The 27,943-nt window shown below is 35.5% G+C and overlaps 2 protein-coding genes and 1 long non-coding RNA gene across 7 annotated transcripts; 1 reads left to right on the forward strand and 2 right to left on the reverse strand.

Moving 5' to 3' along the window:
* Positions 1-464: 464 nt before the first annotated feature.
* Positions 465-3,832, reverse strand: LOC112500966. Its single transcript, XR_003067401.1, has 3 exons — positions 3,769-3,832; positions 1,785-2,039; positions 465-767 (listed from the first exon to the last, which is right to left on the reverse strand). It is a non-coding gene; the product is annotated as an uncharacterized LOC112500966 (long non-coding RNA).
* A 2,646-nt stretch (positions 3,833-6,478) lies between these two features.
* LOC112500718 (FAD synthetase 1, chloroplastic-like) lies at positions 6,479-12,081 on the forward strand. 5 transcript variants are annotated; one of them, XM_025104281.1, is made up of 8 exons: positions 6,479-6,556; positions 6,811-6,964; positions 8,664-8,853; positions 9,193-9,273; positions 9,613-9,665; positions 10,417-10,552; positions 10,629-10,804; positions 11,470-12,081. In XM_025104281.1, exons 3-8 carry the CDS (start codon positions 8,816-8,818, stop codon positions 11,964-11,966), a joined length of 981 nt encoding a protein of 326 aa, XP_024960049.1. In that variant the 5' UTR covers positions 6,479-6,556; positions 6,811-6,964; positions 8,664-8,815; the 3' UTR covers positions 11,967-12,081. The 5 variants fall into 5 exon arrangements, with proteins under 5 accessions (XP_024960049.1, XP_024960047.1, XP_024960050.1 ...); XM_025104279.1 differs by having other exon boundaries at positions 6,487-6,556; positions 6,827-6,964; XM_025104282.1 differs by having other exon boundaries at positions 6,487-6,556; positions 6,827-6,964; positions 8,669-8,853.
* A 1,492-nt stretch (positions 12,082-13,573) lies between these two features.
* On the reverse strand, positions 13,574-24,081 carry LOC112500400 (glycerophosphodiester phosphodiesterase GDPDL3-like). The gene is made up of 9 exons (XM_025103895.1): positions 23,964-24,081; positions 22,703-22,996; positions 21,693-21,805; positions 20,595-21,096; positions 19,871-19,909; positions 18,555-18,839; positions 17,015-17,157; positions 15,987-16,473; positions 13,574-13,884 (listed from the first exon to the last, which is right to left on the reverse strand). Exons 1-9 carry the CDS (start codon positions 24,070-24,072, stop codon positions 13,574-13,576), a joined length of 2,283 nt encoding a protein of 760 aa, XP_024959663.1. The 5' UTR covers positions 24,073-24,081.
* Between the last annotated feature and the right edge of the window lie 3,862 nt (positions 24,082-27,943).

A 27,943-nucleotide genomic window follows, 5' to 3' on the forward strand; every position in this document is an offset into this window, starting at 1 on the left:
GAAAACAAATGAAATCTATCAGACCCCAGATAATGATGAGGTATTGGATCAAATGTAAGCAAACATATCATTTACCCCAAATAATAGAATTCACTTTTTTTAAAGACTCGACTTTTACAATGCAACGGTGTTTATGTTGACCATGGATATTCGGAGTAACTTCCACAAGTGATACCTTAAGGTCAATAGGCAGACATATTATTCAGTGACACCTCCATCGATTTCATGGGATCCTAAAGTTAACAAGCAGACAGATCTTCCGATAACCCTAAGAGTGCTTGAACCAGTGATCTTTTAAGAGCAAATCCAAGATCTTACCGGTTGAGCTACTCCTCAAAGTATGCTTATAGATGCTAGTCACAACATAGTATATGTTATTTAGACAAGTTGTAAGTTGTCATGATAAGTGACTCAGGTGGTGATTGTTTTTTGAAAATCACCTCTTAATCACCACTTATGTCTTACCATATAAGAAGTTAGTCCTTTCAGACCTTTTTATTGAACAAGTGGTTATCCTTATCCCACCTCTTATCAAGCATTGCTGCTAAACTGTTCTTTTACATCTGAAATGTATTCAGATAAACAAACACTTCATTACAACACTTCACAGAATAGTCTTATTGAAGGCTACATGTATGTGTATGCACTACAAATCAATACTCCAAAATCCAACTTCAACAATTACATAGACACTATTTCTCATCAATCTTTTAATTGAATGATTTCTTCCTATCGTAACGCATCTCTGCATGGTGGGATTGATCGATCTGCAATCATCGTATTAATGTTAAAAGATGGAATGGTTCAAATTCATTAAAGAGAAAGCATCATCACTAGGGGAGAGAATGGGAGCCCTTTGAGAAAAAGGAAGTCCTACAAGGTATGTCGGCATGAATAAGGGTACATATGATGCGGGTGTAATTGGTGTCAAAGTGATACTAGTTTCTTTCTTAAACCAAACCAACCCAGTATATCAAAAGAAGGGTCTAAGAGGGGTGGGATGTAAGTAGTCTTGACCAGAGGGTGGTAGGGAGACGGTTTTCGTGAACACCCAGTTTCTTTCCTATTTGAACCACTTGCATCGAACATGTGAAGTTAAAACCCTTAGAGCATCTCCAACAAATATTTTATAATTTTTCTAAAATAGAGTATCAAAAGTCAAAATTTCAAAAAATATTTACATCCAACTCCAAGTCTCCAACAACTACTTTATTTTGGAGATTTTAACATTAATTATATTATTAAAATATCCAATACGTGTCATAAAATATTATTTCTCTCTCTTACATATGCAATTTTAGAGAATTTTCTAAATTTGGAGATTTCCACCCTCTCTCTTCTCTTTTCTATTTTATTATACATTATAGCATAACTGTTGAAGTAAAAATATCTTAAATCTACAAAATCTCTATTTTAGCGTGTATGTTGGAGATAATCTTACATCTTTTGCTTTAACCGCTAAGAGCATCTCCAACGGCTATGCTATATTTTTCTTCTCTTCTAAATTTGGAGATTTCTCCATTCTCTCTTATTTTTTTCTCTATCTTAGAGGAGAGTTTAGCATAGTTGTTGGAGAATTTTTTTTCTCAAATCTCCAAAATTTCTAAAATAGTATAGCTACTAGAGATGCTCTAACAACCTCATTGTGCGAAATCCTATGGCGTGTGCGCTATTTGTTTCCTGAGTTTTCATACAATTACATATGCCTTCAAAGCAGAATTTGGATCACACTTTCATTTGAAGTAGTAAAAGAACTTTGATGTAAGCGATTAAATAGAGCATACCTACATCAGCAATGATCAAGTGTACTTAGACTTTAACTTCTCGTATGGGAATTGGTCATACCCATATTTCTTTCTCAACTTATCCTTCACAAAATCACCGCGGGCTTTTATTCGAGCTTGTTGGGGAGCAACGTGTACATAAGAAAGATGCAAACCAACACCAAATAAGGATGAACCACCAAGAAACAAAGCCACTGTCATCCACAACTTCTGAGGTGTTGAAGGAAAGCACAAAACCATCTCCCCTTTTACACACTGCCAACAAAAATAAGACCTGTTTGTTAGCAGCTTAATGGAACTTGCAACTTATTCGGACTGTTTGGTAGTGGCTTAATGGTATAGAAAGTGGCGTATTTGATTAAGCTTCTTAGGGGGGGGCTTTATGCAGAAAGACAAGGTTTTTTTTCCAAACCTGTCCCTCCCAATTAAAAAACACGCTCCTTTCATATATGAAAAAACCATTGGAAACAAAAGCCTTCCCGGTCTATATTAACGATTAATGTATACAGACAACTTTATCCATACAGGACTTAATTGGAAAACCAACTAAACAAGTGACAAAAGAACCAACACACAAATTATAGCCACCATTTTATTTTTCTCACCAAATACCCAAGAAACCACAAGTCAACACACGACACTTTCTTGCGGTGCCACAAGCTGCGACTTTAGCTTGCTTTTTGTGTGTCGACGCGTGCCATTGCGGTGTCTCAATTTATTTTTGCCGGACCCACTATTCATCTGGGTGCGTCAAAAAATGTCAGAAACCACAAGGAAAAGTGCCTTGCAACGTTGACTTGTGGTTTCTTGGCTATTTTATGAGAAAATGTTTGGAGGTGGCTAAAAAGTAAAACTATTTCCCCATGTGGTTATTTATGATGATAACCCCGCTTGTTTACATACTGTTGCTGACTCGTTCAACATCAGCTAGTTTACCTAAAGACAGATCTAACTGATGGTGCTAACAGAGCACCTAAATGGCCGACAACATTACCATCTCACTTACCAAGTCAGTGCAAGAAGATAAAGGTAGCACCGACTATAAACCACTTGGTAAACAACCATTTTCAAAGCTTATCCAAACCGAACATCTTACCCAGTTATCACTTATCCCTTACCCAATTTGTGTTGGTAAATAACTTAAGTGTAGAAAGCTTATCTTTAGCATTTGATTATAAACCAAGTACTTATTAGAAGCAAAATTGACATCTAATTTTTATAAAGCTCAAAACACTTGCAAGAACTTTCTTGAAAGTGTAGAATTTACAACAATCACAAAGTTTGACAGCAATCAAGGCATACTATATTAACATCATGTGGGAATATTTGGAACCCCATAATCACTCTCCAAAAAACCCCTAAGGTTCCAACACATTTACTAGAGAAATGGTCCGATGTGGGACTTCAACATGCCTTCCAACAGAGGGGCAGAGAGTCAAAAAGGGGCTAGCCAGAGTGTAGGGTCCCTAAAGTAGCAGACCTTGGCTCTGATTCCATGTCAGAAATGTGGAACTCCCGGATCACTCTCCGAAAGAGCACTCCAACATATATACCAGATAAATAGTCCAAGTTTGGCCAATATGGGACTCCAACATATCCCAAATGTAAATCTTTCATTTTTTTTGGTTTTGGGGGGGGGGGAATAACCTAATAAAATGAATTTCTGGTTCTTGCAATTGGACCCCCTTACTTAACCTCCCTTGGTATCTGAACAGACAATATGGAAAGATTCAAAAGCTCAATTCCCAGATTTGAGCCAACCAACTTCAGTTACTACCTGATTTTCATCCCTATCGATGACTGCTCAAATGAGTACCTAACTGGCATTTCGTCGAACATGTTACCGGCATTTTTGTTCGACACCCAACATATATAGATTTACCTCAAATCAAGTGATATACATACATACATACATATACACACACACATCAATATATGTATGCGGATATGCAAATTGAGAAAGGAAAAGATCAAAACGACATACCCACTTCGACTTGCGTCTTCTGATTTGGTCTCGAGAGGGCTCAAACAAAACGGGCTTACCCTCGATTCTATGAGAAATTTAGAAGTTAAATTACAAAATCACCTCCCAATTATTCTTAATGTTCATTTTCTACCCATTAAGAGCTAATTTTACACATTTTGCTTTGCAGTAAACTTTCTGTAACAATATGGTCCATACTCTGTTTAAATTCACGTTAGTCCGTTAGAGAAGATCACATATTTCTTGAAATATAGTTCAAATTCAAACAAGCATTAACCTCATTATGTGCTCTAATTAATCACATAATTAACTAATTAAGTAAATTGAGTTAAAAATAAATGTTATGTATATGGTGTACCTTTTAATGATCCAACATAATTGCATAATCGTACTGTTTTAGAAAATCAACTGAATTTGAAGCATATCAACAAATTATGCATATGCCACACAAGAATTTACTTCTCATTGTCGTCAAATGCTTATCCATGTTAAGGATGGTGATTTGCCTCGAACCAGTGGGGAACCCGACTCACCCGACCCGAACAGGAATGGGGATTTTTCCGCTAAAATGGATACGGGGATCGGGGATCCACGATAGACTCAAACTAACATATATTTTTCATGAGGTTTGACCGAGATTTGACTAGGGACGGAATGTTAATCCCTGTACCCGTTGAGGCCAGGGTTGTTATTAAAAACCGGGGTCGGGGATTACAAAACCGACACCATCCGCACCCCGTTGCCATGTCTAATCCATGTATATGTCTTTACACTGTGCAAAGAAAAGGAGTTGCTCAGCGTAAATACATAATCATGGAAATGCAGGGAATAAGGTAACACAAAAGAAAGGAAGTATGAACTTTCAGTTAATGACTAACATACCCTTCAAAAGTGTCGCCCATAAATTTTCATCAAAATTTGGTATTTTAAATCTATCGAGGGACTAAAAATGTTATAAACAAATTTAAGGGATGAAAAATAGAGATCAAGGAAAAGCAGTAGATCATTTATGTAATTTAATTCATACAGATAGATTCATTCACACTAGAGATGGCCAAATGGGCCCGGCCCGGCCCGGGACCGCCGGAGGACCGGGACCGGGACCGACAAAGGACCGGCCCGGGACCGGTAAGGACCGGTTATGGGACTGAAAACCGGGACCGGTTGAGGTTTTTGGTAGTTTCGTGGGACCGGGACCGACCGGTTATGGGACCGACTATGGACCGGCCCGGCCCGGCCCGAAAATTCAATTAATTTTATAAATAAATATATTTTTAAATAATTTTATAATGTATTTTTATAAAAAAACGTAATTTTAATTATATTAAAACGCATTTTTAAAGTGTATTTGAGTGACCCAATTGTAAATTTTATAATGTATTAAAAATATATATCATTAAAAAAATAAAATAAAAAATCTTATTTTTTTAATGAAGGACCGGGACCGGGACCGGCTGCCCATAACCGGTTATAAAGTACCTATACCGGTCCTATCATTTTCGACCAGGACCGGTTATGGCCGGTTATGAGAATGGTGAGGACCGATTGGGACCGGCTCGGGACCGGTTTTTGGCCATCTCTAATTCACACACACAAATGGGTAATAGAAAACAATCAAACGACTGATAGGTCATTGATACCGGAGATGCATGAAACTCAACCCATCCAAATATGTTTTCAAGAGTGTTCTAAAACGCTTACCACGACATCTGCTGTAACTCAAGACTCGTGTTTAACCCCATATTAAAACATGGTATGCCATGATCCAGTGATCGATGTTTGTAAAGCAATATTTGATTTTTCATTGGTTTTTAGTATCTTAGTAGTTTATAATATATATAATTTAATTTAAATTGTTTAATATTATTAAATAACGGTAGAATACTTGAGTATATACATATAATTATGTATGATATACAAATTTATCGCCATAGACTATACATTGAAAAATGTAGTGGCTCATAAGTTTTGAGACTGAACCTCACTGTCACGTTTAGAGATGGCCAAATGGGCCCGTCCTGGCCCGACCGGCAGAGGACCTGGACTGGGATCGACTTGTGACCGACCTGTCCAGGGACCAGTTGGGACCGTGTTTGGGATCGGCGGTCCGATACCGGTTACGATATTCCATCGAAAACAAGGCTCGGTCTAGGACCAGTTAAAGGCCTGGTCCAGGACCGTCCCGATTTTTTATTTATAAATTTATTTTTAAGTATATTTTTAAATGAAGTGTATTTGATTGAAGACTAAAATGTATTATGATGAAAACACATTTTTAATGTATTCGGTTGATTCAATTAAATATTCTAAAGTATATTTGATTGACCAAATTAAAAAAAAATATATTTTTATATGATAAAAGTCAATTTTAAAAAAATTAAAAAAATTAATTGGGACCGATTTAGGCCCAGTCTAGAACCGGGGCCCATTCTCATAACTGGACCTCATATACCTTAACCGGGCATTTCTTTTTGACCAACCGGACCGATTTAAGCCCTGCCCAACACAACATGACACCGGATGGGCTCAATCCAGTTTTCTCGGCCCAAAAAAACTTATGGTTTAAAAAACCCGACCCAAACGAACCCAACGTCACGACTCTCGACCCACCCGTAAAACCCGACCAAGCAATCCGGTTCTCGGTCTCTGGTCCAGGCCATGCCACCAATCCAGAATTACCCTCTCATAGTCTCGTTTCCTGCTTTCTTTCTCGCCGTCGTCGATATTGCCGGAGCTCGTCGAACCAAAATCGGAGGAAGCCCCATCGTCACGGATTCGCATTTTTCCGGTCTGTGTTGTTCTCTTATTCTCATTTAGGGTTTTCGTCATAGTGGAGTTGTTTCCCTGTTGTTTATGTAGGACTTTGAATTCATCAACGCCTCCTTTTTAACATCGATGGCTACATTGATTTGAATTGAATACAAGTTTCTTGTTTTCCGGCCATCTTTATCTGTTATTGCTGAAGAATTGAAGGATAAAACAGTTATATCAAGACAATTTTGGCATTGCTTTATAAATCAGTAGATAAAGTTTGTATTTTAGTTCTGGGTTTGTATAGGTGAAAGCGAAAGCTCTGGATTCCTGCCTGAGGTGACTGAAGAACTCAGCAACGAAGTCTAAATCCTGCATCTCCCATTTGTTTGTTGTAGTCCTCGGATTCCGCGGCCAGTGTTTGATTTCTTCAATTTCATTACTGGTATGTTCCATTCTTCAACTTCTTGTGTTAAATGTATTTGGTTCCACGACTGTTCTGTACTATATTTTTTGCTAAATTTCTTTGTGATTCTATAACCAAGTGTTTGATAAAATTTGTCAATGAGAAAAATCAAGCTAGAAATTGCTAGATCGGTTATTGAAGAACGAAAATCTATTTTAGTGATGATATCCATGTTTATGAAAGCCCAACTCTTAAGGTACCTAGGCTCGTGTTTCTGCACTTGTCATGAAAAATCTCATTAATTTGAATGAAGAACCTGGCAATTAACTTATTGGCTAACAGATCAAGTAGTTAGGGATCCTAGAGTTCAATTGGATGACTGAGACTGACTGGATGAGCATGGTTTGGGATCTTTAGTGCTGATATCGTTATCAAAATGTGTGCTTTACGACCTTAATTCTCATATCTTCATTGATTATAATGTAATTTTAACTTATGAAGGGGATTTAACGGGAACCAACAAGGGAAATAACAGGGTTCCAGTGATGAAGAGTACTGCTTAGTCAGTGAGGTGAACTCACGCTTGGTAGAACTGAGGCATCTAAGATATATGGATTTGAGTGGGAATGATTCAAGAACCTGCAAATCAGGCTACATTATATGATTTTGGAACGTGTAAGGTCTTACAATAGAACATTACAAAAGTCTATTAGGGGTTATATTTCTTGTCCATGATGAGGTCATAATTTACTTTGAAAGAAGCATGAAATGTGGTTACCTTTTCTTTGATGTATTTCGGTACGACGAAACTTCTATCAACTATTTATATAGCATGAAAGTGTTACAACTGGGGATGGCAACATGGTGAGTAATGTGTGGGACCCGCCATCCCAATTGCCAACGGGTTTGGCGGAAGTAATCCCCACTAATTATGGGAACCTGTTGGGTATCCGTGTAGTAAAAACTAATAATAGTAACAATATCATCCCCAACCTCGCCCTGGACCTGCTTCGGGTATTAAAATAACCCCTTATTCCCACCCGTTACCTGCCAAGGTGGGGAATCCCATAGGTCAAATTTCCATATCTGGTTAAAACATTCCAAAATACATGCAATTAATGTTTTCTTTAGTGATTTCGCAAAATAATCATATTATTTGGTTTCATCGATGAAGTTTTGATCCAAAGATTACATTATTACAAAATAAAGATAACAAATTGACTTCTGTCTATAAATTCATCTACTTTCTAGGTTTTCTAAATATCTGAGTAATAGTCAAAACACTCGGATAAACTACGTGTCTACTTGATCATTGCATTTATTTTGAGACTGGAGGTATTAGCTACAAGCTGCCATATTTTAGTGCATTCCTTAGTCCTTAACCATCATATCTAACTTTTGTTTCAAACAAAAAGGCATCCTCAAGTAAATGCAAGAGATGAGCAATTCTGGAGAAAGAAATGCCATGCATGCTTTTTTTTGCATTTTATTTTTTGTACTTTGTCTAAAATTGCTCATTTATGGAAAAAAAAAGTAAAAAGTGTTTCAGTCAATTGCAATGAAAAGCCAAGTGCAATGGTTCAAAATGTCGTTCACTCCATTTATTCACTCCTGCCACTTCTTGTTTTTATCTTCTCCATTCAAGTTTCTCCTTTGAAAAGCATGATTTTTGAAGTTATAATTGTCTTGGGTTCTGATTGAAATTGCATTCCCTCGACTTCCTCTGAATGTGAATTAGATCAGCCTTCATGGCCTTCGCGATCACATCTGTGGTAGATATTGCAAGTTCATTGTAGCACAATTTGATCCAAATGTCTTCACAGTCTTTTATCCGCAAGTAAAAGAAACTTTCTCGGGGCAGCTCTATTTTGTTCGAGAGTGGAATAAACAATGCTCGCAAATCAGAAGTTGTTCGTCCATCTGAACGGGTAAGCTTAATTATGAGCTCCAGGTTGGGACTTTTCTATAAAACTAAGGGGCTGTTTGGTTGGCGTTCCATTGAGTCTTGTATGGATAAAAGTTGTCTGTATACATTTGGAAGGTTTTTTCATAGATGGAAGGAGCGTGTTTCTTAATTGGGAGAGACATGTTCTGAAAAAACTTGGCTTTCTGCATGAAGCTCCCCCCAGAAGCTTATTAAATAAGCCACTTTCTATATCATTAAGCCATTACCAAACAGTCAAGTATAGCTGACTGAATAAGTTGCGAGTCTCATTAAGTTGATTAAGCTGCTAACAAACAAGCCCTAAGGCAATTTTGATGTTCAGGGGCATTAGGTTACCAATTACTGTACAAGGGGCTTCAAGAAGGGTTCTCTCTTTATCTTCTTCAGATATGAAAGCAACAAGGTATGCATTTGATGATTAACTTTCTTATTTTCTTGTTTGTATTTATACAAAAGGAAAGGACAGACGAGGGCTAGGTAGGCGGCTGAAAGAAGTGTGCGAGGTTTTAGGGTTTAATTTGACATGGGTAGTTTAGTAATTTATCAATCTTGTCCTATTTTCTTGATTTTGTTTAACCAATGCATTTTTGTCCCACTTTGTCTTGTCCTATCCCCGTCTTAATGCCACACCAAATGTGGGACAACAAGTTTTTGTTTTATCACTTTTTGTCCTGCATACCAAGCTCGCCCTAATTGATATATGCTTCGAGTTATTGACCTGTCTCTTTATTTGTGTGCAAAGCCAACAGGTAGATGACGGTATGCCTCTCTCTAAACAACTGTCGTCTGTGGCAGGTATTCTCATTTTCTTGCATTTCAAGCAAATGGGAGGGCCCCAAATTCCCAATGCATCTATATTTCGTATGTGCTCAATGATGCGACATGTCCGACAGCTTTTGTATAATTTCTCTAAAACAGATTACATTCAACTCCAATAGTTTCTCTATTTTGGAGATTTTAGTATTAGTTATATTATTAAAATATTCAATACATTGAAACCCCAACACATTTTCAAATAATTATTTTATAAAATTGTAAACTAAAATTTTTGGAATGTTCTTTTGGAAAGGCCCGTTTGGTTTGCGGGATTTGGTGGGATATGGAACTAGATTCCATTTCAATCCCACGTTTGGTTTAAAGAAAAACCCAGAATTGAAATCCCACAAACATGGAATTTAGAAATCCCATTTGGTATTTTGCAGGATTTCATAGGATTTGTTGGTAATAATGTTATAAAATATGTTAAAAATACTTGTTTTGTAATAATCAATTAATAAAAAGATAATTTAATTATTTCTTTACTTTGTTTCTAAAAATTAGTTATAAAGAATGAAATTCATTTCCATTCCAAATCGTACAAACCAAACACACCAAAGATTCCAAATCCAATTCCTCCTTCTTCCAAATCCCTCAAAAACATTCCGTCTAACCAAACAGACCCTAATATCCCAGAATTTTCCATTTTGAAAAATCTGTTGGAGATGGTCTAAAGATAACATCATGCTGTGTTCGTTTGTTTATTTCCAACTGTATAATTTGTGTCTAGGAGGGATCGTAGCTTTGGGAAAATTCGATGCACTGCACATCGGTCATCGTGAGCTTGCTGTTCAAGCAGCAAAAGCCGGCACCCCGTTCCTGCTATCATTTACCGGAATGGGAGAAGTTCTTGGCTGGGAACCTCGGTATGCAATTCACTTTACGGAATTCCCTTGTTTTTGTAAAAGAAAGTCTTGACATCTAAGTGGTCGAATCGAACAGGGCTCCTGTAGTTGCTAAATGTGATCGTGAACGGGTGCTTTCGTCTTGGTCTGCTTGCTGTGGAGAAGTGACCCCCACAGAGCTCGAAATCGAATTCTCTAAAGTCCGCAATCTGACCCCACGCCAGTTTGTGGAGAAGTTATCAAAAGAGCTCGGTGTCCGTGGCGTTGTAGCAGGTAAAAATAACATGAACAAGTTTTTAGCATGTTTGATGTCCATGATCCATTTATTTTCCAACGGTACTCGTTGCTTCTTTGCATACACTTTCACCCTTAGCCTGCTTACTTGTTCCTTTTAGTTTTTGTTGTCGGGGGTCTTCACGTAAACCGTCTCTCTACCCCTTGGTATAGAGGCAAGGCCTGCATACATCCCAAAGGTGGACCTATAAATTTCTTCAAGTGCTGGCATTATTTGACTATAAGAAATGAAACAATGGATATTCTCTACAAAATCATCATTGGTCTGTTGGTTAGTTTCTTTTTTTTCTATCTGATGTCCTGTGTTCGAGTCTGTTATCCCAATTTTTTCAAAAACATAATAAACCTGAAACTAAAAGCTAAAAACTAAGAAAATGATACAAATGAGATTAAAACCCGCGCCTGGAAGGCAGAAAAGACCGTGCTAACCAACTCTACCAAGAGAAACTTGTGTTATTATTGTAGTTTCAAGGAATATACAGTTGCTCCTTTAACCTGACACTTGGTAAACAATCGTTTTTAGTCTGCGCTTACCCTTACCGCACTTTTACTCTGTTAGACTTACCCGATATGTGTTGGTAAACAGTTTGGTATTTAGCATGTTTGGCCTCAAAAGTCTAACTGTCACTGTTATGTGTCGGTAGGCAAAAACTATCGATTCGGTTACCGAGCTGCAGGGGATGCATCAGAGCTATCGAGATTATGTGAAGAGTACGGTATAGAATCATACATCATAAACCCCGTGATGGACAAGAAACAAAGCATATTAAACAGAGGATTTAACGATGCAAAAGAAAGAGGACAAGTTTCATCTACCCGTGTTCGTTATGCACTTTCAGAAGGAGACATGAAATACGTTTCCGAGCTTCTCGGTCGCCAGCATCGTCTAATCTTAATGCTGAACGATCAGCAAAGCTTTACGATCGATAGAAGCAGGATATCGTTCCCCAAATCCCGCTTGTTGAATCTTCCACCAAAAGAAGGCGTCTATGAAGATTGTCGTATCGTATTTGGTAACGATGATGTTGTAGCTTGCAGAGTCGTCGTTGAAACGACGGATATTCGTTTAGAGTTGGTAGAGATAGATCGAGTTTACGATCCCAACGATTCACGACACCTGAATATTGAGTTTGGTGCTTGAAAGCAGCTATTTAGAGTCGAATATGGGGTGTTACATATATATTATTTCTAACTTATAAACTAGATTTTGTAGTTCACTTTGAAATTTATTGTAATTCCACATTTCACACAAAAAAGATGAACAAATAGGAGTGTAGAAAAAACCCGAAACTGAATAGTTTACCTCTTAATAATTCCAATAAGAGGCAGTATCTGAATCGTTAAGAGGTAAATCTTATTTGGCAAAAAAATCTTTTAATAGTTCTAAAATTCTTTGAATAATTTTGTATCTTGGGTCTTCTTTAACCATACAACGCCCTAATTTCATTATAAACAAAAACCATACAATTATATTTCGTTTTGCATTATATTATGAAAGCTCTTAATCATTCTGCATCAAATTAAATTATTAATATTGTTGTTATTTAGTCATAATTTTAAAATGTGAAGTCAACCTATTTACCTTTCTCTAGTTCGTCCAAAAGAACTATTTCATTAATAACGATAGATATTATTTTTTTGGGATCAGATGTAGGAAAAAACTGTAAAAAATAAAAAACTATAAAAAATAAAAAACTGAGAAATATTCTGGCAACTCTTGATCTAGATATGATGCACATGTCCACATAAGTAATTTGAAAGCAATTTGTTCGATATGTACATGTGCATAACATGTGCACGTGCATAAAATCGAAAAACAACTCCAGTTACTTGTATGCACATGTGTATACCGTCCAGATGAATGGTTTTAGGGATGTTTGTTTTTAAAAAAAGACGAAATTATAGAATATTTTAATAATATAATTAATATCAAAATCTTTAAATAGAAATTACGTTTGAGTTAAATATAATTTTTGTTATAGATTTCAACTTTGTGATTCATTTAAATCGGAGATTTTAACTAAAAGAATCTTTTTGGAAGGTATTATTATTAATATATTATATTTTTAATTATTTATTAAATAACAATTTTAATCTTGATAATAAAGAATGTCTCACAGTAAAATGAGAAAAATACAAACAAAAATAGAAACGTGATGATTTATTTTTAGGACGAATGGAGTAAACCGCTTATCAATTGATGAACAATGTGACCCTAGAGTAAATTTACGTATTTAGTCCCTGTAGTTTGTTGAATATTTCTATTTTTGTCTTTATAATTTTGAAATAATGATCTTAGTTTTATATTGAATATTTTATTGTCGTTTTCGTCCTCATGATTAAAATCTTATTGCTTTTTTCATTCACGTGAGACCAACCTGTTTTTGTGAAATCCGAAGACTATTTTTTACACTTGAAACTTAACAACAAAACGTTGTGAAGGTAAAAAAATCCGAACCTTTACAACATTATTTTACCTTCACAACATAAACACTGTGAAGGTTAAACGTTGTGAAGTTTTAAGTGTAAAAAAATGGTCTCACGAAAACAGGTTGGCCTCACGTGATCCCAAATCATAGTATATTGGAAGCAACGAGTCTCACCTTCAGAAAAATTGTTGAAGGCAAGTATCCAACGAAAAACCAATTATCACGAACTGAATAACCCGAAAACCGATTTAAACCAAACAAATAAACACCCTATAAACAAATAAGAGATCTCTTAAATTCTGTTACATTGATTTGTTCATCAGTACATGAATAAAGATCCAACAAGAATAGCCAAAGAAGAAAGCAAAATGCTTGCAATCGGTTTTGATGATGGAGAACTCGTTGTCGTTGGAGACGGTGTTGTCGACCCGTTACCAGAAGATTGTGGAGGTGGTGTCGTTGTAACCGGAGGGATTGGTGCATCAGCCAGGTCAGCATCGGTCAGGACCGGATTGGGAGCTCCAGCTGGTGGTTTTGACCCGGGTAACATTTCTCGGACCAATTCGCCAGGCCTTGCAGCAAGAGCGAAATCGGGGATCTGATCATCTGGAAGCTGTAAACACTTGTTCCCTGTAGTTTCCCCAAGAAAACAAATGAAAATAGATTCTAGATAATTAGATTTCTTACCTTTTTTTTATATGTTTTACATTGTCGAATGAGTCGTTTACTAAATGCTTACTCGATAAGTGTTTACTGGGTCATTGGCGTTACCAAATAAACACGGCAAAGACCAAGAATCTTAAACGGCAAGAGCGATGATAAGGATGGAAGAGTCAATAAAAGGCTGTTGGGTTGGTTTTTTATAAGTCATATATGGATAAGATTGTCTGCTTAAATAATCTGTCTGTATAGGTTGGAAAGGCTTTTGTTTGAGAGAGTTTTTTCAAAGATGGAAGAAGCGTGTTTTGTAACTGGGAGGGACAAGTTTGGGAAAAACTTGGCTTCATGTTTAAAGCTCCCCTTAAAAGCTTACTTGATAAGCCACTTCCTATATAATTAAGCCACTACCAAACAGTCAAGTATAACTGACCGAATAAGTTGCTAGTCCCATTAAGCTCATTAAGCAGCTAACAAACAGACTCTAAGTGAGGGCGACGACTCTTGCCCAGTTAGCGCATATTATCGGGTAAATTGTTGCATACAATATCGTTATCTTACATGATAAAGTAAGTTAGAGTGTTGATTTTTACCGGTAAGTGCTTACTACATAAGCATTTGAGCAAACGGCCCCGAAATCTTTTCGTCGTACAGTTTCACAAGCCAAAGGTCTTTATAGAATCAGATGTTTTACCTTTTGAGATAGAAGACATGTCTGTATACATCCAGACGACCAGACCCTACTTTTGAGTGGGATCTACTCGGTGTTGGTGATTTTGGTGTCATCGGCCATTTGGTATAAGTGAGAGTTATAAGAGACTGGTAAAGCTATAATAGGATTTAGGTGATGAGGAGTGCAGGGGCAGATCTATGAAGGCACCAGCGGGATCCCATGAACCCACTCAACCGATTTTCTCAAGTAGATTTTTCGGGTATGAAAGGTGCACTTGTTAAACTTTGAGGGGTTGTTCCGAGATATTAGAAAATACAATAAACATCAACCAAAAAACCAAAAAAGTCCCTCGAAATAAACCAAACAACTGAAACAGAGTATCAAAATAAAACGGAAAAACTCACTCGAAATCAACCAAAAAAAAGGGAAAAAGTTCCTCGAAATCAACCGAAAAAATCGGCCATTTGGTATAGTTGAGATTTATAAGAGACTGGTAAAGCTATAATACGATTTAGGAGATGCGGAGTGCAGTGGCATCTATGAAGGCACCAGCAAGGTCCCGTGAACCTGCTCAACCGATTTTCTCAAGTAGATTTTTTGGGTATGAAAGGTGCACCTGCTAAACTTTGAGGGGTTGTTCCGGGATATTAAAAAATACAAGGAACATCAACCAAAAAACCAAAAGAGTCCCTCGAAATAAACCAAACAACTGAAAAAGAGTCTCAAAATCAGCCAAAAAACGGAAAAACTCACTCGAAATCAACCAAAAAACTTAAAAATTCTTTGAAACAGTGGAATTTGGCTAAAAACACAACAAATGACTTTGGGGGCCTTTGATCCACCTTAAAGGTGAACCCACTCGGTAAAAATCTTGGTTCCGCCACTAGCAGAATGCACACTTGTCTAAACTAACTTGAACCCAGGATCCCCGATGGTGGTGAAAGGGGCAGCGCCCTTGCAGACTCGAGGCAGCACCACGAAACCTAAACTATATGCATAACTAGCTGACACTGAAGCTGATGCGTTCAGTGTCTGATGGTTTCAGTGGAATATTGATCAGTGAGTGTTCATTCAGTGATGCTGACAAGTGTGTACACTCACCATGGGTTAGGTTCCAGTGAGAAGGGTAAGAACGGATCTCCATCTTGGATCAATCCTAATTGAAGATCAACACTAATGAGATGCACAAAAATGCATCTGATCAATTTCCATGAGAAGCGAAATTAATGGAATGGGGGTGAGATTAAAAGTGATCAAGAGTCCAAATCCCTTCTTACGCTTCTCACCTTAACTCATATTCACACATGATCCTTCGTCCACTCACCATTAACACATTGGATAATGTAATGTAGATCGAGACCAATAACAACGTTAAGAGTAATCTCAAATATAGCAAACTTACTTCTGTATCTGGCGGCAGTGGCCGGGTAATTGGTAACAACACCATCAACGCCAGCTCCCATGACGTACGTGACCATTTCGCAATACGGGTCTGAAAAAAAGTCCCACGGCTGCGACACAAACTCATTGCTCATTATCTGCACGTATACCGGGAGCTTAAACGCCTGAAGTTTCTCCACAACATCAGTTTGACCAAAAAGAAATCCGTCATGACGAGGATACACAGATTCCTTGCCAATGATCACTGATTTAGCAATATCGCTGATCTCTGAGATGGTTGAGTTATTGGCATCACGGATATTTTCATCGAGCTCATAAACAAGCTCATGCCTATTGCTTCTTGCCTTAAATAATCTCAGAACCGATATCTCAGAAGATTCGATCAATATCCTTTTGGTTGTTTCGTTGTAATAACTAGATTTATTCAAGACGTCCATCACGGCATCTGTTACGCTTAATCCTTGATGTTTTGCTAGGTAGGCTGCATTCTGAAGTTTAAGTAAAAATAATAATTTCAGTTTTATTTTTGGTGCTAGCAACAAAACGAAACATGCAACCACCGCTACAATAAAATTATAACACGCCAAATTTTTCTAAATGTCCTAATAGACTACTTTATAGGACTAAAGTTTATAGGATCAAACAATTATGCGTCCTATACAAAGGTGTTAGAACGTATTTGGGCATCATAATAAGTTTTTTATAGGAAATAAAGTGTCCTATTAGCTTTTTTATAGTACACTTTTGAGAAGTGTCTTATGAACACTATCTTTTTACAGGACAGTTGTTTTTACAAGACATTTTTCCAAATAGTGTCATATAAAAAGACTAATAGGGCGTTTTATTCCTAAATTGTCCTTAATAACTTGTTAGGACGGCCAAAAACATCCTATCAACTTATTGTAATACCTTTACCTAGGACTCCCAATTGTTTAGTCCTAGAAAACAGTCTATTAAAACATTTAGACATATTTAGCGTCCTATAAAGCCAAGTTGGCTCTGAAGAGATCTTGAAGAACACAAACTCACCTTGATGTTGAGCAGGACACCAGAAACAGAAGTAGCATTACTTGCAAATTCCAAAAAGTCGGATAACGTCATAAGATTTCCATCGTTTTTGAATTTCGGATTGCGGAACAAGGTGTTATTTTTATATGGGTTGTAAATTGCAGCTAACAATAACATAAAGCATAACAACGAAATAGCATATCAGTAACATGCATTGTTGAAAGGCTCAACCAATGCCATGAAAGGAGTAGCAAACTAACAATTAACAAGCAGACTATATCCAAATTATCAAACACATAGGGCTGTTTGGTTGGTTTTCCATCAAGTCATGTATGGATAAAGCTATATGTGTGGATTAATTTGTCTGTATAGATTGGGAAGGTTTTTATTTGGAAGAGTTTTTTTCATAGAGGGAAGGAGCGTGTTTTTTAATTGAGAGGGGCTGGCTTTCTGCATAATGCTCGTCTCTAGAAGCTTACTGAATAAGCCACTTTCTATAGCATCAAGCCACTACCAAACAATCATGTATAGTTGACCTATAAGTTGTGAGTCTTATTAAGCTCATAAGCTGCTAACAAACAGGGCCTTATACTCTTATAATCATATCAAATTATCAATCACATCAATTTCATCCAACTCGGATCAGATTATCAAACGTAAATCATCTAATATAGTTAAAATGACAAACATTCTTCTTCCAAAAAAATTATGTCATATTGTCCCATATTCGCTCAATATCTTAGTCGGTTTGATTCCATTGGACGAAAGTGATGTAATTGATATGACTACGAGAATACAGATATTTGCTTGACAAACGAATCTCAGCATAGGTATGTGATTTATAAATCTTTTAGTTCTAACATATAATCAAGGAAAATGTGAAGGTCCAGTAACGTTTTTATTTATTTGCATATTAATGTAAGTGGCGTATCTAGGACTTCTGACTAGGGTATGCACTACAATAATCTGGTTCCATGTGAGGCTGATGTTGGAGTCTCGCATTGGCTAGACTTAGACCATTTCTCCTCCATATATGTTGGAACCTCCCTTCTCACCTCAAGGGCCCTTTTACTTTGTGTTCTAGAAACCGTTCTTACAACGGAAAAGAAAGGGAAGGAAATGTAGGGGAAAAAGCATGTGTTCACAAAACTTTTTACGAGGAAAAAAGGAATATGCGGGAAAAATAAATGATATGTTCCTTCCCAGATATGGGAGAAATGGAAATGAAAGAAATGATAATCCTTGCACAATTTAGTAAAATTACAAAACTACCCATCAATTTAACATCATGAAAATTAACATAAAGGGTATAATTGTTCCTTTCCTTCTTTTCTATCCCGTTCAAGAACATGAAAAATTGTTTCCTTCCCATTCTCACCCTTCTATCTCCTCTTTCAATAACACAAATAAAGAACTATTTTCCTTTCCTTTCTTTTTTTCTTCTCAAATTCGAGAACACAATGTTAGAGAAAGATTCAAAGGGGTTCCACATATCCTCACGGTTGAAGAAAGGTATATTTAATCAAGATTTGAGTAGAAAAGCGGTAAATAGATTACTTACGTCTCAAGCTCTTAATCTGGCTCCATGTGAGGCTGAAGGTATATATTCCAGCATCAGACTGAAGTTCTGGAATGCTTGATGTAAAGTTGCTAAAATCTGACCCAGCAACTGTTGTCCTATCAAGGAGGTTTATGGAACCCAAGCAAATAGGGACTCCATCGCTTGTCATCTGAAGGGGACAGTCGATGATATCTGCACCATCAGAAACAGCTTTCCGATATGCTGAATCGCTACAGCCAGGGAAGTCCCCACTTGCTCCTTCAAATGAAATAATTAAAGGCTTTTCTGAAGCAATAACAAAGGAGATACTGATTAGTTTCACATTGGCTGGATAAGGACCATCAAACTTTTATGTATGTAGGAACATCCCCTCTCTCTGTAAGGGCTCTTTTAGAGAGAGATTCAAAAAGGTTCCACATATCCTAGCATGGTATCAGAGCAGACGTCTACCACATTTAGGGACTCAGCACACTCTTTCCCTTTTGTTTTTGGGGTTTTTGAGAGGGCGTGTTGGAGTCCCACATCGACTAGATACGGACCATCAGACCTATATATATATAGAGTCAGGTTCTGCGGAAAACTGGAAAAAATGAAAAAACTGAGGAACACTCTAGTAATCGTTCCTCTAGACGGCATGCACATGTGCATACAAGTAATTTGTAAGCAATTTCTCCGGTATGCACACGTGCATCATATGGACGCACACATAAAAACCAAGAAACAATTTCAATTACTTGTATGCACATGTGCATTCTATCCAGATGAATAGTTACCACGGTGTTTCTCAGTTTTTCATTTCCTGGGGGATTTTCCACTGAACCTTCCCCCCCCCTTCTCTCTCTCTCTCTATATATATATATATATATATATCTCTCTCTCTCTATATATATATATATATATCTCTCTCTCTATATATATATATATATATCTCTCTCTCTCTCTCTATATATATATATATATATGTAGAAACATCCCCTCTCTGTAAGCGCTCTTTTAGAGAGAAATTTGAAAGAGTTCCACATATCCTAACATGGTATCAGAGCCGATGTCTACCACATCTAGGGACTCGACACACTTTTTCACTTCAATTCTTCATTTCTTGGGATAGAGTGTGTTGGAGCCCCACATCGGCTAGACACGGACCATCAAACCTGTATATATGTAAGAACATCTCCTTTCTCAACAAGGGCTCTTTTAGAGAGAGATTTGAAGGAGTTCTGCGTATCCTAACACTAATAGCCATCCAAGAACATCAAAGGCAGAAATATAAACATCAATCGATTGTATTAGAATGTATAATATCCAAGATGACAGACCTTGCTGCGATTGATTTGTCCCCAGGTGAGAATAGCAAGCTGCAGGATGGAGAAATATTAGCTTCTAGAAGGGAATGAAAATAGAGAAAAAACACATGTTATATTGCAGGGAAAGATGAATTAGGTTATAAGCCATTAATGCACCTAAAGTTCAACTATTTCAAAATTATAGACTGTTGTTCCACCAGATAAGGTTAGATGTACAACTTCTTGTCTAATGAGAAGAGATTTAACATGTAGTCAGAAGTAATTTATTTTTATAAAGTGAGTAGCCAAAGTTAAAAGCAATTCGAGAATTTAGCTTAATGACCTTCCCAAGAAGCTGGTTTTGCAAAATGACCCTCTAATATATTTTTTTAAGTTTGATGGGTTTTTAACTAGGATCATGCTGTTTTGAATCAGAGGCAGGTCAGATGCCGGTCATGAGCTAAAATATTTTTAGAATGTTATGCTCCTAATTGTAAATTTATCCAAAGGACCCAAACCGATTTCCAATATATGCATAGTAGTGTCATGGGAACCTTCAGTGCTAAACTGGCAAATAAAGTCTAGGCCTTGAGGCTCCTCCCCATAGGTCGCCAATTCGTGTCAGAGTCACTTAGGATTTTTCTGGCTGTTATCTTTGGGACCCATGGGATTAGTCGTGGTGCGTGCAAGCGGGTCCGAACACACACGGTTACAATAAAAGAGTAGTGTCACGGGAGTTAAAGGGTTCCAAGCTTACCAAAAGCTAGTGATGGAGTTATTGGATTGTCAGAAATCACACCATCCACAGAGAATCTGCCATTGTTAACGAAATTCAGATACTCTGTTACAGGATCATAGCTGTAGTTATATGGAAGTGGCACATCGTTCATAAAATCCGAAGCAAAAACTTCTAGCCCTTCCCTGTGAGCGTCCAAGACCAAGGAGGTAGATGGTTGTAAATACAAGTCACTACCCACAGGCCAAATATATGATTTAGGAACTAGAATCCCAGAAGCAAATGTCTTGATAAATGTCAAATTTTTCAGAAGAGAACCATATTTTTCCTTGGTTAAGGGTTCAGTCTCATCCACCTCCAGAAATCGGAAAATTAGCTTTGTGGTGCTTGATCTGAAGCTTTTCAGAATACTTTTTAGGAAACCCACCTCTGGTGATGATATATATTTGACCACACCACTTCTAGAAGCAGAAATTACAAATTTTGTCATACTCAAATTGTGTTGGGTGAAAAATGCATCGTGCTGCAAAAGCAAAAAGAAAAGGGAGGTTAGTAATAGATAACAACCACTACAACAAAATTGGCTTTATCGTTCACTAAATATGTTAAATTGTCCTAATAGACTGTTTTATAGGACTTAAGTTTATAGGATCAACCAATTATGCGTCCTATCTAAAAGTGTTACAATAAGTTGAGAAGACTCTTTTGGGTGTTCTAACAAGTTTTCTACGACACTTTTGGTATAAAACATCCTATTAGTCTTTTTATATAATATTTGAAAAAGTGTCTTAATAAACAACTCTATAAGAAAATGTGTTCATAGGGCACTTCTAAAAAATGTCCTATAAAAAAAACTAATAGAACAATTTATTTCAAAAATGTCCAAAAAACATATTAAGAATTCTATCAACTTATTGTAACAGTTCTACACAGGAGTTAGGGCAGGCAATTGTTTGGTCCTATACCACAATTTATCTGGACATTTAGACATATTTGGCGTTCTATAAAACCAAATTTGTTGTAATGAACAGCTATCCTTTCCATAAACTTCAGGAATCTCTTTACATGAAAAATAGTTGTCAACATCATGTAACTACTGATGTACAAAGTAAAAACCACCTGGATATTCAACCACAGTCGTCGTCGAAGGTTCATGCTAACAACATCTTCAACAGTAAGGATGTTATATATACCATCATAATATGGAATCCGTGAAAGGATGTTCTGTGTTACTGTTCAGTGCAAAAAAGGAACCGTCAGTTTTGGCAAGACGTGATGATAACTTAAAATAGCAGCAAAACAGACACAGAGGGTGGGGAATCCGACACCAAAAGGTTATTCAACATCTGGATCTATTCTGTGTTGGGAAGCAGAATCGTCAAGTAGAAAATGGGAATACTTGCTATTGGAGTCCCACATCAGCTACACTTCCTCTTCAATATACATCGGAACCCCCCTCCCCCTCAAGGGCTCTTTTGGAGAGTAATCTAAAGGGGTTCCACATATTCTCACTCGGTATTAGAGCCAAGGTCTACCACTCTAGGGACTGGCACTCTGGGGAAATATGTACTCGTCTAGCCCCCCTCGGATATGTGCCCATTTAGCCTCTTTTGAAGGCGGCATGTTGGAGTCCCACATCGGCTAGACTTGGGTTCCTTCCCCTCCTCAAATGCTCTTTGGAGAGTAATCTAATGGGGTTCTGCATATCCTCACATGGTATCAAAGCACAATTTAACACGTAGGTTGTTCAACAGAAGTCTCTCAATAATAGCTTACGGAGTTATAGACCTCCTTTGGGTTAAAGCCATTGTGGCTTGTTTCTCATTCACTCTTTCACAAACATAAAAGAGGGTCTACTTTGTGGTTTGCATTTAACAGTCAATAATAACATCTAGGTTGTTCAACAGAAGTCTCTCAATAATAGCTTACGGAGTTATAGACCTCCTTTGGGTTAAAAACATTGTGGCTTGTTTCTCATTCACTCTTTCACAAACATAAAAGAGGGTCTACTTTGTGGTACATGGCACACAAGAACAGTGAGCATTGCATTTAACAGTCAATAATAATTGAATATTAAATATTGACCCATGAAAGATAATAAAAGATTTAATAGCATGAATTTAACTTACAAAAGACATTTCTTAGATCACTGAGTGAGAAGTCCACAGAAAACCATCCTTCGGTGAGTACCCCATTTACAGGATATGTCTTGGATCTATTATCAAATACTTCGCTAATGGTAGAACCATTTTCAAGATTAAGATTTGGAAAGCAGATCCCAATTGCATCACTGGTCAATTGTACATCGCACCACATGATCACATCGGATACACTAATAGATTTAGCAAAACTGTATGCATATTCACTGGAGTCGGGAAATAATCCTGAAAACCCACCACGAGCTATGACTAAAGGGCGATCTTCTGCAAAAGATAGGGAGGTAGAGTTTTTAGAACATGGTATAGAAATAGGCAAAGTATTTAGTCAAAACCACACATACAACAATAGGATTATCACAAAAGTAGCCAAAATTGGAGTTAATCCATCAAAAATTTGATTTTTTTTTTCAAATTAGCATGAAATAACCATCTATTTTGCAAAAACAAACGCTGGGCAAAAACCCACTTCTTTGTGAGTTGTACTTTTTATCATATATTATTCGGTTTGTGAGCCAGCTTTCACAAAAAAGGTGAGCAAAACTAATTTTTGCGAAATGTTGGGTAGCAAGTGCGTCTCATATCGTAAAGAGAGCAAGTAAAACCTTCCTACTGCCCAAAAATTCGCAAAAATAGGTTTTGTCACCTTTCTGAGAAATGGGCCTACAAAATCGAATAAAACTGAATATGTACTTCTCGCAAAAAAAAGGAGTATTTGCTTGCGATTTCGTGAAATAAGTGGATATTTAGTACTAAGTTGAAAAAATATGGTCATTTTGCGATGAATCAACTTCATTTTCGGCTTCTTTTGTTCCAAAATCTTAATACAGTGCAAAATGCATAGGTTCTCCGACTTTACATGTGTGAGTGAATTCAGTCTACAGCATTTAGTCCTTAACTTAGAACATTAGTTGATCAATACTCATTAGGTGTTGATTACTGCAATAATCACAAACCCTAACCCGTCAAATCTTCTATTCATAAATCTTAATCGAACACAAGTTCACAGCTGATTTCCAGAAAATTATCCTTTTCTATATCCCCTACTTGCATTCGAGCTCTATCTCGAAACTAAAACTCGTAATTATAACATAATCTCCATTCATATCCAATTCTTCAAAAAAATTGAAATAAAATTCCGAAAATCAAGCTTGACATGCAATCAAATAGACAAAATACTAACAGTATTAGATGATGAAAAAAGTACATAAAAGTAATTGCTGTAATACTATACCGCTTAATGTTTGCCATGGACTAGTTCTGTTACTAGTTTTCCGTGCAGCGACCGACGACACCAAGCAAACAAGAAGTAACAGGGTGAATAGCCACCGGACGTTCCACATTGCCGGTATTTCTACTCCAGTATCCGGTGATCAACTCTGATTTTTCGGGAACGTAGGATTCGACGTCCAGATGGTGAGAGGATCGAGAGAGATTGATAGAGGACTGATAACTGATTCGATGATCATTGATGAAGAAGAAGACGCGAATTGAATTTTGTAAGAAAATCCTGCGAAAAGGAACACATTAATTAAATTAAATTAAAGTCAATTTTCGCGTACGTAAGCCGAGCTTCTCAAGTTCTGAGCTGGCTAAGCTAAGCCACCAAGCCATCAATAAAATTATAAAATTAATTAAATTACCTTTTTAATAATTGATTATTATAAAAATAGTTGTTTCTAACGTATTTTCAACAATATTATTAAAAACAAATAGAGAAACTTATTTTAACAAATAGAGAAATTTATTAAAATGGTATTTTTCAGGGTTGGTTTTATCTTTTAGCCATTTTTTCTTCAACTTTACCAAAATAGTAATAAGTCCGCAAAACTCATGTCTGCAATTGCAGACCTAGCTGAAAGACAAAAAAATTTACGTTTTCTACCCCTATCCACAAAAAGAAATTATATTTTTTGCCAAGGTCCGCAAAAAATTTACATTTTTCACCCAAGTCGGTAAAATTTTTTTGAAAATTGCAAACCCAAGCCCATTACCATTTTGGGCGGAACGGACTACAATATGGGGTAAAAAAAAGCCAAAATACTAGGGTTATTTTGGTAAACTTTGTAAAAAAGTGGGTAAAAATGATTGTTTTAATTAATTTCTCAATCAAATGTTACACCCGTAAAATATCAACAATCACGATGGAATTTCTATAAATTCCTTGTGGGATCTTATTGAAAATCCGACATTTCAATACTGGGTTTTTTTAAACCAAACTAGAATGAAATTTAATTTCAAAATCCTATTAAATCTTGCAAACCAAATGGACCCTAATAACCCGTTTGAAATTTTTATTTGTTTAATTTTTATAATTTGGATTTTTTTATGAATAATTTATAGAAACAAAATAATCAAATTACCCTTTTATTAATTGATCATTACAAAACAGGTATTTTTAACATATTTTAAAACATTACCATAAGCAAATCCTATGAATTCCACGAAATACCAACTTACCCTTTTGGGATTTCAAAATCCAATCTGTATATGATTTCAATGAAATTATGGGATTTAAAAATACAGAAAATCGTTTAAAGCAAACATGGAATTTGAATAAAATTCAAGTTTAAATCTCTTCAAATCTAATACAATTCGGTAAACCACAAACTACCTAAGATAATAAAGCAATGGAATGTTTTTTATATTTGGAGAAATATTGAATATTTATTTTGGAAGAGAAATAATATATATCAAAATTTTTATTTTTTTATTTTGGAAAGAGAATATGTATTAATATGTTAGTAAAGAAAAAAAATAATGTGTACAAATATACAATTATTTATTTTAAAAATTGCAATTCAGTAAAAAAAATGTTGAGGTATTGAATTTATTAAATCTTTAATAGTATAATTAATATAAAAATCTTTTAAAAAATTGTTATAGTTGAATGTACTTTATTTTGGAACACTAAAATAGTACTCGCGCAATGCAACGGGATACATCTTGATTTTAATATTTTATTTTCTTCTTTGTTTCTGTCCATGTAATACAATTTTATATGGTTTTCAAAAAACGATAATGTTTTTATTTTTGAGTATAATAGAAACTTGTATATATCGTAAAAAAAAATATATATATATCAATATTATTATTAAATTAACTATTTAAAAAATCTCGTTTTTTCTGTGATTTCAATAATCCAATTTTTTGTTACAATTCAATATAAGTTTTATAAATAAGTAATTTATTTTTGGTTTAATAATATAATTTTTTTTAAAGACAATAATAAAGTATTATATTACAACTCAATGATTATCTTAATTATATTTTGGACTTTTTATATCTAAAATAAGATATTTATTATGTATTTGATTATGTTTATCTGTAGTTAGTTATAAGAATTAAAACATAGACCTTTAATAAGTTGTATTTACGCAAAAATTACTTGTAATCTTAAATTTTTAGTAATATGATCAATAATCTTGAAAATCTTAGCACTTCCTAAGGATTTCAAAATTCCATGTTTATAGGATTTTAATTAAATTCTAAGATTTCAATTTTGGACAAACCAACAAACCAAACATGGGATTGTAATGGATTTGAAATCCAAATCCCCCCAAATCCATTCCATTTCTGCAAACCAAACGGAACATTGGGTTTTGTTTGGTTTGCGTTCTTTAATAGGATTTTGAGATATTTGGAATTTCATTTCATTCATATGTTTCAAATAGTGATTGGATTTAAAATTTCACAATGATACAGGATCTCATATGATTTGTTCGTAATTATATTTTAGAATATGTTAAAAACATTCATTTTGTAATGATCAATCAATAAAGGGTAATTTAATTAAATTATCTATAAAATATTGAATTCAGTTTCATTCCAAATCAGATATACCAAATATATCAAATCCCTACACGAAATGCAAATCCCTAAAAAACATTTCATCAAACCAAACGTCCTCTTAATTTTGTAAGAATACAGGTGTGAAAACATCATCTGTAAATCAATAACGCAGATAAAGTATTTCAATATATGTGGTATTCATATTCTACTTCGTTGTAAATAATAAGAACGAAAGCTTAAAAGGTTTTGAAAACTCATATTTCTCTTTTACATGAACGAATCAATATTTAGAAACCCACAAATATATATCTAAGAAAACTAATTATCTTAAATATAGTTAATTTTGTAAATAAACAAACTCACATAAAAAACATGCATTTTATTGGGCAAATTGCATGAAAAAGTAACATATTTTAAGTTGATTCCCATTTTAGATAACGTACTTTCAAAACTTCTATTTTTGTACTTAAGATGTAAAGTTTTAAACATTTAAGTATCCGGTTGAAGTATTAACTGATTATCATATTGATGTGACGAGTGATGTGATATCCAACTTCGCTGACGTGGTTAGTGACATAGATTTTTTTAATCTAAAATTAGTCTTTTTTTTTTTAATTTAAAACTAGTCTTCAACCGGTTACCTGAGTACTTAAATGTTTAAAACTTTAAATCTTAGGTACCAAAATAGAAGTTTCGAAAACATGTTACCTAAAGTATGAATCAAGTTAAAATATGTTATTTTTTCATGTAATTTGCCCTGTCTTATTCCAAAATTTTGATTCGATTTTCAAAATTTCACAAGTATATTTACATGTGAATATATATATATATATATATATATTCATACAATATTCTTTTACAATATTTACGAATTACAACTTATTAATACGCTTTAGCATTGAATTATACTAATACAATAAGATACTCTGTAAAATTGATAAACTATAACCAAAAAAAGATTTTTCTGCTCTCTTAAAACCATACAACTTAATTATAAAAAATAAAATCGAGAGAAACAAAATGCAATTCCTAAATACGCTCTATGATATAAATTTTATCGAATCGTGAACTTTAAAATATATGTGTATCGATGGAGGTTCGGGGGAATAACTCGTAAAAAACATGAAAAACCAAGGAACACTCTTGTAACCATTCATTTGAACGGTATACACATTTACATAAGTTTTTATGCATGTGTGCATGTTATGCACATGTGTATACCGAACAAGTTGCTTATGAATTACTCGTATGCACATGTGGATACCCGATACCAACTAGATGAACAGTTACCAAAGCACTTCTCAATTTTTCATTTTTTTACGGGGTTTTTTTTTAACCTGATCCTACGTGTGTGTGTGTGTATATATATACTAGAAGCGTACTCGCGCAATGCAGCGAGATACATCGTGATTTTAATATTTC

Source organism: Cynara cardunculus (assembly GCF_001531365.2).
Source record: "Cynara cardunculus var. scolymus isolate 2C chromosome LG 17, CcrdV1, whole genome shotgun sequence".
NCBI classification, from domain to species: domain Eukaryota; kingdom Viridiplantae; phylum Streptophyta; class Magnoliopsida; order Asterales; family Asteraceae; genus Cynara; species Cynara cardunculus.

What these genes read in the sequence shown, in the direction of transcription:
- LOC112500718 (XM_025104281.1), top strand. Translation starts at nt 8,816, where the DNA reads ATGCTCGCAAATCAGAAGTTGTTCGTCCATCTGAACGG. An exon ending in TTGTTCGTCCATCTGAACGG is followed by an intron (nt 8,854 to 9,192) that starts GTAAGCTTAATT and finishes TTTGATGTTCAG; the next exon opens with GGGCATTAGGTTACCAATTA. An exon ending in GTTCTTGGCTGGGAACCTCG is followed by an intron (nt 10,553 to 10,628) that starts GTATGCAATTCA and finishes CGAATCGAACAG; the next exon opens with GGCTCCTGTAGTTGCTAAAT.
- LOC112500400 (XM_025103895.1), bottom strand. Translation starts at nt 24,072, where the DNA reads ATGTGGAACGTCCGGTGGCTATTCACCCTGTTACTTCTTGTTTGCTTG. An exon ending in TGATCTAAGAAATGTCTTTT is followed by an intron (nt 21,806 to 22,702) that starts GTAAGTTAAATT and finishes TGCACTGAACAG; the next exon opens with TAACACAGAACATCCTTTCA. An exon ending in CCAGATTAAGAGCTTGAGAC is followed by an intron (nt 17,158 to 18,554) that starts GTAAGTAATCTA and finishes TGTTATTGTTAG; the next exon opens with CTGCAATTTACAACCCATAT.